This window comes from Erpetoichthys calabaricus, chromosome 7 (genome assembly GCF_900747795.2).
Source record: "Erpetoichthys calabaricus chromosome 7, fErpCal1.3, whole genome shotgun sequence".
In the NCBI taxonomy this organism is placed as follows: Eukaryota; Metazoa; Chordata; class Cladistia; order Polypteriformes; family Polypteridae; genus Erpetoichthys; species Erpetoichthys calabaricus.
In genome coordinates, this window is record NC_041400.2 from 122,823,831 (window position 1) to 122,837,083 (window position 13,253).

Consider the following 13,253-nt stretch of genomic DNA (forward strand, 5'->3'; position numbering starts at 1 on the left):
TTCGATGTCATCCTTACTGAAGCCAAAATGTGTCCAAATGACGGAGACTGCGTTTTTCTTTGGTACAAGCTGCTCTTGTTGCTCAGTTGTGTCAGTGTTTAAGCTCTTCATGCTCGACATGTCGGTGGAATAACTTAACGTAACGGAGCGGGTTCACGTGACTCCACACGCGGTAGTGTTTTTAAAGGGAAAGTAATCGAAATAATCGACCTGGAAAAATTTGATCGATTATAGGTTCTGAATGTTGATTTCGATTACTTTTCGATTAATCGCCCAGCCCTATTTTAAGGCTTACTTCCCGGACTAAACAGAAAGTCCTCTTTTGCTTGATTGGTCAGTAAGCCAATTTGGAAAACTCCCTTGAAGTAATACTTTAAAAAAAATAAAACTAACAATAAATAAAATATGTAGAGACATGGAAATTGCTACACAATACGAGTTACAAAAATATAAAAAATATTATTATAATGAACATTTAAGATGATACAAATATAGTAATCTGATTAGTAAAATAAAATGAATTAGCAGTACTTATAATTAATACTACAATTAAATAATTTTATTTAAAATATAAATTTTCTTTCAAATCATTAAAGATATTTCTAAATTTTATGTGAATATTTCATTGAAATTATGAAATAAATGAACAAATTAAGAGTACATTTGATTTATATACCAATCAAACCAGATTCAGGTGTGATCAGTTTGAGTTCTGATGGCAAAGTTCATAAATTAGAATGCTTGCTTATCCAGTGTTTTATGAGTTGATATGCAATAGCTTGTTGAGGCGGTACAAAGAAGGAACTGTCGCTGTTGCTGAGAACTTCTGCAACCTGCAAAATGCAAGGTGAGTTGTTACTGAATAAAGATTTTCTTGTATAAGTGCAATAATATATAACAAACCTCTAAAAACTGAGCTAGCCAATAGTTTTTTTTTAAACTTTTATTGAATTATTTAAAGCATGTAACATTCCATACAACCAAGTCAAACTTAACAAAACTAAATTCAATTCAAACAATAGTTTAAACATGAAACTGAAAAAAAAAACTGATAGCAGAGGACCACTACATATATACCTAATCAAAATGCCAGCTAAATTTAGTAAAGTAAAAAAATGAGATATAATGATCAATTATTATTCTGTAAGTGCCTTGAGCATGGGAAAGGTGCTACAAAATTTCATTTATTATTATTATTAAGTATTAAAGTGTTTTCAGGTTGCCAAGAAAGGAATATATTTATCATTTCTAACCTTATATACAGTATATATACACAAACCTTAAATGAGTGTAGTAGAACATATTTTTGTATAAATTGCATTAGAGCTGTAGAAGTTTACAAATACAGGATCAGAACACACAAAAATAACTGTAATATATTCCAAAGTATGTAACCGTTCTACACACTAATACATGTATGTTTGTATTTAATGTGCCTTTGTATGCTTAATAATTATTATTATTTTTTTTTTGCATTTGGTGCATCTGCACAGCATGCAATGCTTATGACTTGTGAACTGACCCTCCTTCGCAAAGTTGAGGCATGGCGTGTCTATTTGTGTTTCACAAAAGGAGTTACTAAATGTTGCATTGTGATGTTCCTTTAGTATTCCCTCCGTATATGTTTTATTTGGCAAACATTTTCATTAACATCAACTTAAAAATTCTGCTTCTTGCTAATACATGGCAAAAATTTAAAGCAAATCACAAGAAGCATAGCTTCTGGAAAGTAGATCATGTAGATCAATTTTGTCCAGAGCAACTTAATTCGATGAGTCTGTAGAGAGGATAACATTCAACTAAATGGGATTCTTTTTTCCTTTTACAGATGGAGGAAAAATATAACACATGTAACCGTATTACTTATTTATCTTTTTTGCCTTTGTTTTACCAATTAGGTGTCAAGCCAGCAGCCTCCAAAAGATATGCGTTGGTTGAGGTAGCTTTCTTGGCAATTAAAATGCTCCTTAAAATGATTTTAAAGCTGTAATAATACTAAAAGGAAAATCAAGATATGGCACTTATTTCCCATCATTTTAATGAGAAACAATATCAAGTTTTGTTTGCCATGATTAATGCTTAACAATTTTAATGTAAAATTTAATATAAAAAGAACAGAAAATAAGGGATCTCGAGTTCAAGTGCAAAAAGGAAGAGAATCAAGAACAAAACAATACTTTAAGGGCATTGGACAAGTGTTTAAAATCTGTTGTTAGTACACCTGTTAAAAAAATGCAATGTTTTATAAATGGCAAAAGACAATAACAACTAAAAATTATACAAACGCTGATGCAAAATTAGAAGTATTGAAGCACAATGCATCTGGAGTAACACAATGTTGCAATTAGTGTTAGGTATTCAAAAAAATTCAAATGTCAGTAGTTGCCTTCAAATAAGAATTATTTCATATAGATTCAAATTACATTTGAATAGTGATGTTCATTCTGACCACACTAAACTGGAGTGGAGTTTACTTACTTGCTGTCTTGAGAACCAATGGGCTTCCTCAATTTCTGTTTTATCAACTTTAATTTCTGTGGAAACAGCTATTGCCAGACAGCCAATCATAAGAGAGGAAGGCATTGGCCATGGCTGACAGGCAATGTATTGAACATGGCCAACTTTTATACCACTCTCTTCTTCAACTTCCCTCCTTACTGCATCCTCAATGGTTTCTCCTTAAAAAAAGATAAACTACTAATAATGTAATAACAAACACTAAAAAATTACTAATACCTTCTAACATTTGATTTGAAAAAGTAAACAAAATTATGAAGTAAAACAAAACTAAAAAGAAATGTGTCATTACAAAAAATATGAAAATATAATTAAGATTGAACTGTTTTTCTTATTTATTATCTAGTTATATGTTTCAAGGTCATGAGGAGGTAAAAAATATCCCAGCAGAATTAGGTTCCTTGTTTCGTTATGTTAAATATTCTTCAGCAAGGGTAAAAACAGTCAGAAGAGGGTGATGCAAATAACAAGGGTCCACAAACAGGAAGTGACAAACTGTGTGCCAATCAAATTAATTAAATAAACTTAACAAAAATAAAATTAAATCTTAACAAGTAAATTTTGCAAAATGAATTCCCATGATTTTTTTAAACTATATTTCTCCAAACACAAATGAAATATAGTTTGAATTTCAAACTGTCACTTTCACTCATCAAAGCTGATAGGGTGGGCTGTAGCGAGCATTGTTTTTGATTGGTGACTCGTCCGCAGGATGGATATATGCACTTTGCTTGATTTGTATTCCCATGGCTCAGGTGCACACTTAAAAGTTGTGACTGTGCACATTGGATATAAGTACATGAAAATGTTGCCCAGAATGATTGTGCAAAGTAGCTATTTTAATTCTGTAAACTGCTAATTCAACATTGGAAACCAGGATCTGAATTGTCTGCTGTAAATATGGCATTTAATGGCCGAAGGTTTAAGTCCGGGGTACCTACAATTCACCAATTAAAACAGAGCACTCACTAGAGCCGCCCTTTCAGCTTTGAAGAGTGCAAGTGGCAGTTTTAAATTCAAGCTATATTTCATATTGTGTTTAGAGGAATACCACACACAAAATTAATTAATTAAATACATAAATAAATAAGCAACAAATAACATATTCCGCAACATATTTGTTTATTTACACTCATATTTCATGCTATTTTTTTTATTTACTGTCACATCTCATAGTATGTTTATGTGCATATTTATTTATTTGTTTAATTTTAACATTCCTCCATACAGCTGTAATACAGTATATTTATTTAAATACTATACATACCTGGCTCAATAAACCCTGCAAGACAAGAAAACATCTTAGAAGGAAATCTTTTTTGCCGTCCCAAAAGACACTGATTTCCATCAGGATGAATGACCAACATTATTACTACTGGATCTAAAATAAATATTGTAGACATCACAAATGTATTCTAAAGTTAACTGAATTCTAATGAAACCATTACTTCACAAAATTATTTTTTCAAATTTCTTCTTTTAAGGTTATTCAAGGTAATATTTGCATATATATATAAGTACAAGTATAATTTGGGGTCTGATTTTATGACCGATTTTTCGGGTTTCAAGACCCAATTTATACACGAGTATATACGGTATATAAATGTTTTTAATACTACTAAAGCAACATTTAAAACTATTAATGTGAGAAAAACACAGAAAGATGGCTCTAAACTGTACAGATAAAGAATTTTAAACAATGTTTTTAAATAATACTTTTCTTTTATGGTACCATATATTTATTGCAGAACACTGCCACAATCCCACAATAAACTTTCAAATTAGTAATCAGAAATTAGAACAAGTAGGTCTTACCAACACGGGGATAAGATGTATTATGAATTCCCCGCAAACTAGGGCAGTCTGTTTTCAAACAGGTCCTCTTATATCCAGCTTCTTCAATTTTAGTTTCACTTCCACATGTGGGGCAGAAGCTATATCTAGTATGCCATGCAAAAACTGACCGTGCCTGTGCAACAATACCTTTGAAAAACATAATTCTGAATTTACCAACTGTTACAGTATAGCACTTATTATTTAGATAGATAGATAGATAGATAGATAGATAGATAGATAGATAGATAGATAGATAGATAGATAGATAGATAGATACTTTATTAATCCCAAGGGGAAATTCACATACTCCAGCAGCAGCATACTGATACAAAAAAACAATATTAAAGATTGATAATAATGCAGGTAAAAATAGTATATATAGGTATATATTTAACATATATAGTTAATATGTCATACAGTATGTCAGACATTACAATAAAAATTCTGAAAGAGTGAAAATACTAAATAATTTTCACATGCAAAAACGAGAACTAGAAAAATACTCTTTGCATAATTAATCATTTACTGCACTGTATAATTCCATTATGAAAAACATCTAAAAGGTCACTGTGTGCATGCATACAATGTTTATTAAGTTTAGTGCTCTATTTTGTTGACATTGAATGTAACACTGTAAAAGTTGCAGTGACCTCATAACTGCTCTTCGCGCTAGTCTGCAATTTCATTAAAACGTGTTTACTGCCCAAAGGTAGCATACTAGAGAGGAAAGCTTAAAGGTTAATTGGTAGCATTCTACCTCTACATCTCTTTCATAAAGGCAATTAACACAAGAGCCCGTTAAGATAAAAGTTGTAAAGTGAAACAAAAAAGATTTGCTGGGAAAAGAGAATAGCCGAAAGGATGAGAAGGGCTAGTTGAGAGAACAGTATTAGTTCCTTGTTCAATCTTAATATTAAAGGTATATGGTAAGACAAGGAACCACCTAGAAAACATAGACGTCCGGCGTTTTAGATTAGCTAAACATTATTCATGAAAAAAAAGAAAAACAAAGATACAGACTCACAGGACAAATAACGGCAAAATGAACTTAAAGAGTATAAACATTTCATCTGGGACTTCAGTAGGAAGCACTGAATTGCCTGATATCAGGGGTCAGAAAAGATCCTCAATAGAGTGCCTCCTGGAAGGGATGGAAAAGATTCTTCATGATAATATCTGATTTTGCCACCATCCTCTTTTCCACAACAGCTTCCAGAGTGTCCAGGGATAGCCCTGTGATGGAGCAGGCTCTCCTTATAGGTTTCTTTAGGTATTGTGCATCTTTTAACTTCACAACATAAAACAATACACTGGCTACTACAGAGTGATATAACATGCGCAGCAGCCTGCTGCACACATCAAAAGACTCAAGTCTCCTCAGGAAGTACAGTCTGCTCTGGCCCTTCTTGTGCAGTGTCATTGTGTTCTCAGACATGTCCAATTTTCTGTTTATGTGAAACCCTAGGTACTTGTATCTCCACAGAAAATCCACGTTCTCCCCCTTAATGGTGACTGGACTCAGAGGCTTTTTAGCACACCGAAAGTCCACCACCAACTCTTTTGTCTTGCTAATGTCGAGTAGCAGGTGGTTCTTCCTGCACCACAAGACAAAGTCCTCCACAAACTTCCTGTACTCTGACTCATCTGCATTAGTACTGCAGCAATGATGGAGGAGTCATCTGAAAATTTCTGTAGGTACTTTGTCATGGTACTGTACATGTTAACAACATGGGAATAAAACACTGGTTAGCTCCACCAACAGTTCTACATACTGTATAATCTGAAGTGATGTAATATTTCCTGAATATGAATTTTCTGTTAATTATGTCATTATCTAACTAATCAAATCACCATTCAAAATAAGAAAAACATTTACTAACCTGCTTCCTCTTCAGCCAGCTGCAGAAGTCCAGGCATTGCTGACACAACAAAGTAGCACTCTGCAAATTTAGATCTGAACTTTTCTATTGATACATCACTGCTATTTAGAGCAAACCACACAATCTGTTCATCAAAAATATTATTTCCCTTCAGATATTCTTGTGGAGGTTTACTTTCAGCCCCAAGAAAAATCAAAACTGTTTCTGGATTTGCCAGAAGTTCTTTAACATCCTCTATCCCAAACCTACAAAGTTTAATGAGATGTTTCTCTGGATCATGTTCATCTGCAACTGGAGTGACTAATGGACTTAAATCAGAAAATACTATGTACACAGTTGAAGGGTGAAGTTGTTTGGATTTAAGCCATTCTGAGTCTGTCCTCTTTTGACTCATTTTGTCCAAAAATGTTCTGGAGAAATAGCAGGCAAGATCTTCAGAAGTACTTGAAGGAGAAGAAGGGCTACACATTTTGGAATAGGCCAGCAAATTTACTATATGAGTATGTCCCCAAAATTTAGCAATATCAAGGGCTGTCTGTCCGGCTTCATTGGCTAAAGACTTGTCACACCTGGAAAAAAAAAAAACGACTAGCATGTGTATAGATAACTTCAGGAAATCCTTTTAAAAAGGTTGATTTTTTAAAAAAATTTCTATATACTTAATAAACTATATTATGTTTTGAATTTATTTCTTGACTTATCCTGTCTGAAAACTTTCTTATGCATAAAGTGTGCACCTTCCTCAAATGTCCATTACAGGAAAGAAATACATTCATATCAATATCATATACACTAGATGAGGTGAGTCAAGTATGTAAATACTTGAGAGCCATAGTAATAATAATAATAATAATAAATTTTATTTATATTGCAATGTTAGTGGCATGGAATCCAAGATGAACTAAACAAAATGTGAAACTTTCAAACTTTCAAATCAGTTAACTAAGTCCCTGAACACACTTGAATGTTACATTATGTATACATTTTCTAAATTGTCTGAATCTGCTCCAGCTATATTAAGGCAAGGTAGGGCCATCTTCTGGATGGGGCATCAGTTCAAACTGATCTAACACTCACTTATACTTTTTAGGTTTAGATTTGCCAGTTAACCCACTATGCTTAGGTCTCTGAGAGGAAATTAAGGTGCCATGCACATGCAAATGCCACACTGACAGTGCCTGGTCCTATGAGACAGCAGTCAAACCATTGTACATTAACCCTTCTGTAAAATGATCTCATAATTTCTTATAATTTAAAGATATGCACACACATATATATCTTATATATCATATACAGCATATGTGAAATTAATAATTTCATGACCCCAGCAAACCTTCACTTGATTACATATGCCTGATGATCTGTGGATAAAGGAATTTAAAATAAAAAAAAATAACTGGTTACTAAAAATAAAGCTATTTTATTGATTTAAATAAATTACATGTTAGATGCTTTGATTAAAAATAATACAGATTGCAGGTTTTATAATGTGTCTAAAAATAAAATATTCCAGCCTAATGACTAATTAGAAAAAGATGTCAAAAACAATAGCTTGCTACTGCCACTCACTGTGACCATGCATGAGTCACTTAGCCTAGTATTGTTATACTATATGATTGTATAACCATATTCTTTAGCAATATATATTTTATATCACATATATTTGTACTGTACACTTTGTGATTCAGTTCATAATTAAAGAATTTAAAGTGCTATATAAAATAGAATCTGATTTCTTCCACACATTAATGGAAAATACACCAAAACATTACTGAAAACAAACAAGTAAAGAAAAATAGGATCAAGAACAAATACACCTTACCCTGTTTCTAACAGATATTCGACTATGTTGCAATGCCCATTCCGTGCACCATGCATTAATGCAGTCCAACCGTTTTCCCCATGTTCATTTATCAAAAAATCATATTGACATACCAGGGCTGTTAATTTGTTCAGATCTCCCCTGGCAGCAGCATCAAGAAACTGGGCTATTTGAATATCTGTTGCCATTGCTTTTTCCGGGCGTAAAACTGAGAAGCTGTTACATAAAAAAGCAAAACATATAAAGATATTACATAGATACAACCCTACATATTTTATCTAAATGAAAAGCTTTTTAATCACAAAATATACAGGGATATGTACAAATACACAAAAATTAATTTTGTAAGAATTCTGAATTGCTAGATCTATCCTAGCAAAAATGCATGGTGGGAAACAAACCTCGAAGTGGCTCTCTTGTACTAATCACAAGGTACGTTCATTCACACACAATCCTGCACTTACAGATACCAGGCCAATTAAGTTAGCAGTTATCCAAATATGCAAGTCTCAGATACTACCTACCAAAGGCACTTTTATCAAAACCAGAAGTGCAATAAACTGAATATATTCATATACACATACACAGACCACCGCACATATAAGACAATAATCACATCCAGCATCCTGTGTTTGAACACTTTGCCCAGTTGCCTGCATGAAATCTGTGTTTTCTCCCTGTGTCTGCACTTAGTTTCCTCTGGCTTTCCAATGACATGCATTTTAATTTAACTGAAAATTATAAACTGGCTTTGTGAAAGTTTGTGCCCTGTGGCGAACTGGCAATCTGTCTAGTGCTAATTCCAGCCTAATAAGTAAGTTTCTGAATGTTCTGTCCCATTATTTTTTATTTAATTTATAACTGATATTAATAGAATGTGTGTATTAAACAAGTACTTTAGAATACCTATTAATGTGTGGATAGCGCTTTGAGTACTGAGAAAAGCGCTATATAAATGTAATGAATTATTATTATTATTATTATAATTAAAGTAATAACATCACAACCTCATTTCATCTGTTAAACATGCAACATGCAACAAGTATACATCAATTATGTAACTCTTTTAGACAAGTTCTGGTTTGAGGGAGCCAATACCTATCCTGGCAGCACTAGGTGTAATGAGGAAAGCAATCGTGCCAGACCACCACTGGACACATTCACACAAGGATATACACACAGTCAGTCGCATGGACTGGATCGTGTTATAGTCATCAATTGTACCAAATACATACGCGTTTATGATATGGAAAGAAACCCACACGTACAAATCCCCGGGCAACAGCAAAGAATACATGAACTCGAAGCCTACGAACCTATCGTTCGCAATAAACCTTTACATTATCGTATTTATTTAAGCGGGTAAATATGCTGTACTATATACATCATAAGCAAAAAAATAACGAAAAATATTACTTCATAATATCATGTAAATGCAAGCTGCTTGTCACTAGATACGTGAATTTCGTAAATAACGAAATCAGCACGTAACACTATCGCAGAAACAAAAACACAATGAGCGATAGAGTGACGAACACTTTAACGCGTGTATTGATTTGAAAATGCTTTATTCGATTTACTCCGAAAATTAAATGGAAAATCGAGCATTTTGCAACGGTAGCTTCCCGTCGCGCATTTTTAGTAAAAGATCGCGTTGGGCGCACCTTGACAGCTGTCACGTTTCATACACACGTGTGCAGGTGTCTAACACAAGAATAATACAAACGGCAGGCTCTTTAAACCTTGGATTAAACCACTGACCCTTTTACAAAGTAAATTCTCACGCGTTACGCTTTCAAAACGCATTTGATCCCTTGCATTTTTTCTTAGCTGTGGTTAATCTGTATTCTTCCAAACGATATAAAGTGACGTTCACTAATGCACCATGCGGCGAAACTTTTGAAAAATAAAATGTGACATAAAAACTTGAAATAACTAATTACGGATACTATTTACAGAGATATCAGCTTAGTCCACAGTTTCAAAGTTCAATATTGAGAACGAGGCCGGATTCTTTGACGTTATGACGAAGTGCGTTTCGCTAAGCAGTATGGGAATTGCAGTTTTCTATTCTCTCGCAAAGGCAGTACTCGATCGGCGCTGAAACAACGCGTCTTTTACGTTTCAGTTCCCTAAGTGGAAAGTTGAGTGATGTCTGCGTAGGACCACAGCTTAAAACGGTAACAGTATTAGGGGCTAAAGATGTTCAGAGTAGGTACACCAGAACGCGGGTGCTTTATTCCTGTCCAACAGAAAATGCCATTGGATCGATTAAACAGGTTACATGACATGAAGTGGTGGAGGTCTGAACAAGTGCGGAAAGACTGGAGGTGATGGATTTGTGTAAAGGATGCAGGGTAGGAGAGGACATGTTCAACCGATACAATATGGGTTAGAGCAGATCGTGAGGAAATTGCAGATTTGTTTCTTTAGAGTCTCATGTGGCCCTTGTGACAAATCTGGACAGGAATAGAAATGAGTACGTTAGAGGGTCTGCTCAGGTTGGAAGGTTGGGAGACAAGGCCAGAGAGGCGAGCTTGCGTTGGTTTGGACATGTGCAGAGGAGGGATGCTGGGTATACTGGGAAAAGGATGTTAACGAAAGAGCTGCCAGGCAAGAGGAAAAGAGGAAGGCCTAAGAGGAGGTTTATGGGTGTGGTGAGAAAGGACTTGCAGGTGATGGGTGAAACAGAAAAAGATGGAGAGGAGAGGAAGATATGGAAAAAGATGATCTGCTGTAGCAACCCTTAACAGGAGCAACCGAAAAAAGAAGAAGAAAAGTCTGATGTGGCCCTAACAGGAGTTGGAGCGCAAGATATCATGAATGCTGGAGAAGTAAATATGTGCCCTTGTGTTGTACCTGCAGAAGACCAGTGTATTACAATATTCTGTCAAAGATGCAGTGTCTGTTCCTTTGTCAGGCTGCTGTATACTGTTTGTACAGGTAATACAGTTGTGGGGGTGAGGATTTTGCAAGTGTCTCTTCTGTGTATTTCCCTTTACCAGACTGAGAGTGTCCCATCCCCTCACCACTGTGTTTTGTCAATGTTTATATGGTTTACAGCATGTGGGAAAACAACCGTTTTATTTGAATGGCTGCAGCTGACTTTTGGAGATTGGACCAGTACTCCAACTTTGACTGTAAATAAATACCAGTTTGCCTTCATTCTCACTGTCTCCAAATTCTAGCTTTTTTGGTTACCCTGGAGTGAAAGTGTGACAGAGGACAAGTATATGGGTGCTCGGAGGAAATAGCCTGTTCATTTGAAGATACTAAAAGCCAACTGTATGCTTTCAAGACGCTGAAAGAAGTGACAAGAAAGCTCTGTTAGGGTTTCCACAAAATGATGCTGTCTCAACATGGGGGGCTTATGAAATTCAAGGTGATCACATGTTTAAACTGCTTTTCATGGGAAGAGAGAGCACTCCATCTGGCATTTGCATCGAGAAGACCACTTAGGTATTTTGTGATATTCCAGCTGATTTATAGACCTTGGAAGAATTGATGACGAAAATAGAGGTATAGCAGAGACAAGGGTGTGAAGAGAAGGAAATGAAAAATGTTTTACCTTCAGCAGACAATGCCACAGCCACAAACCAGGAGGAGTACAGCTTCATGACAGAAAGCTAAGAGACATGGTGCATACTGTATGTGAAACTGTTGACTGAAAGTCACTGGAATATGTGTCAGCAAAAGACTGTCGCACTCAACTAGAAGGTAGAAGGACTGCAAATACAGGCCATGATGTATACAACTAGGGTGAGAGAGCTGCTGTAGTCCTATACAAAGGACTGCTCAACATTTGCTACTTTACTGTCAGCCAAAACTGCTATTCTTGTGAAATGTATTTTAGCCAGAAAATCCTGAGAAGATGACCATGATCATTTAAAAGAGGTTGGCAAACCACAGATGGAAAGGTAGTGAGATATATAAGTAAGGATCAGAGGAAAGAATGAACAAACTTATTCCTTGTAGTTTTGTACAGTTTTCTTTGCAATAAATACTTCCTAATGTCTGTGCAAACTTCACAATTACAGTAAGTAGCATCAATTTTTGAAAAGTGTTCTTGTTGAACAACTAATTTTAAAGTAATAATGGGCATCTGTCCTATTAGTTCCCTCCTGTTTTACCATCACTTAAATTCTATTAACATATGATGACATAATTCAACTCCTTCAGTCATACCCCAAATCATATATCCTGTAGTCTTGGAATTAGTTTAGCGGCTTCCCTCTGGACATTATGTAAGTCCTTTATGTTCTTTTCTAATATGGGAACCAGAAATTGCACAGAGTATTTGAAATTTAAGCCTCACTAGTCTGTTTAACAGAGCTTAAGCATAACACCTCTTGACTTGCAATTAACACTGCATGCCACTGTATGTAACCTGTCTTCTTAATCACAACTGTGCATATTTTAAATTGAGTCAGATTTGCTATGATTCAAGAGGGTAGAAATAAAAGAGCCATTCTTCCTCATTTCTGAGTGCAAGTCATCTGATTGGCCTTGCCCCAGATGCATAACAAAAAGTCCTACTTGTAGCTAATTAGAGTTTCTACTCTTTGAAGTAAGGGACTATTAAACTCACTTCAGGGAATGGCAATTAGAAGTTCATGGTCATTATTGAGCACAATGTGGTTGTTTTGTCGTGGTGGGGTCGTAGGGTTAACCCTACTTTCTCTTTCAGTCTCTTTACTATGTAGAACTTAACAGAATGCCTAAAATCCAAGTCTCTTACCACACATGTCAGGATTGATTGCTTTTTTAGTTTCAAGTTATAATTCCTCCTTCCTTTTACATCTGTAACCCCACACAATTAGAGTTCCAGAACAGGCAAGAGAGAAAGCTACACATTTATTGAATGTGTAGCCCGGGATTGGTTCCTGCCTTGTGCCCTGTGTTGGCTGGGATTGGCTCTAGCAGACCCCCGTGACCCTGTGTTCGGATTCAGCGGGTTGGAAAATGGATGGATGGATGGATAATATATAGAGAATATGCCCAAAATAGCAGAGTACAATGAATGATGGCTTAATAATACATACATTCTAATACAGTAATCCATCGCTATATCGCGCTTCGCCTTTCGCGGCTTCACTCCATCGCGGATTTTATATGTAAGCATATTTAAATATATATCGCAGATTTTTTGCTGGTTCGCGGATTTCTGCGGACAATGGGTCTTTTAATTTCTGGTACAT

General features: G+C 35.2%; 1 protein-coding gene across 2 annotated transcripts; it reads right to left on the minus strand.

Annotated features, from left to right (window-relative positions):
* Positions 1 to 433: 433 nt before the first annotated feature.
* On the minus strand, positions 434 to 10,078 carry nudt12 (nudix (nucleoside diphosphate linked moiety X)-type motif 12). 2 transcript variants are annotated; one of them, XM_028805315.2, is made up of 7 exons: positions 10,012 to 10,078; positions 8,056 to 8,271; positions 6,234 to 6,802; positions 4,333 to 4,500; positions 3,785 to 3,898; positions 2,479 to 2,678; positions 434 to 833 (listed from the first exon to the last, which is right to left on the minus strand). In XM_028805315.2, the coding sequence occupies exons 2-7, from the start codon at positions 8,241 to 8,243 to the stop codon at positions 726 to 728; spliced, it is 1,347 nt and encodes a 448-aa protein (XP_028661148.1). In that variant the 5' UTR covers positions 8,244 to 8,271; positions 10,012 to 10,078; the 3' UTR covers positions 434 to 725. The 2 variants fall into 2 exon arrangements, with proteins under 2 accessions (XP_028661148.1, XP_028661149.1); XM_028805316.2 differs by having other exon boundaries at positions 9,817 to 10,057.
* Positions 10,079 to 13,253: the final 3,175 nt, after the last annotated feature.

Excerpts from the sequence above, each read along its gene's own strand:
- nudt12 (XM_028805315.2), bottom strand. The coding sequence starts at position 8,243 with ATGGCAACAGATATTCAAATAGCCCAGTTTCTTGATGCTGCTGCCAGG. Across the intron at positions 4,501-6,233 it reads GCTGGCTGAAGAGGAAGCAG|GTATTGTTGCACAGGCACGG; the intron begins GTTAGTAAATGT and ends TGTTTTTCAAAG. Across the intron at positions 3,899-4,332 it reads TACATCTTATCCCCGTGTTG|ATCCAGTAGTAATAATGTTG; the intron begins GTAAGACCTACT and ends TATTTATTTTAG.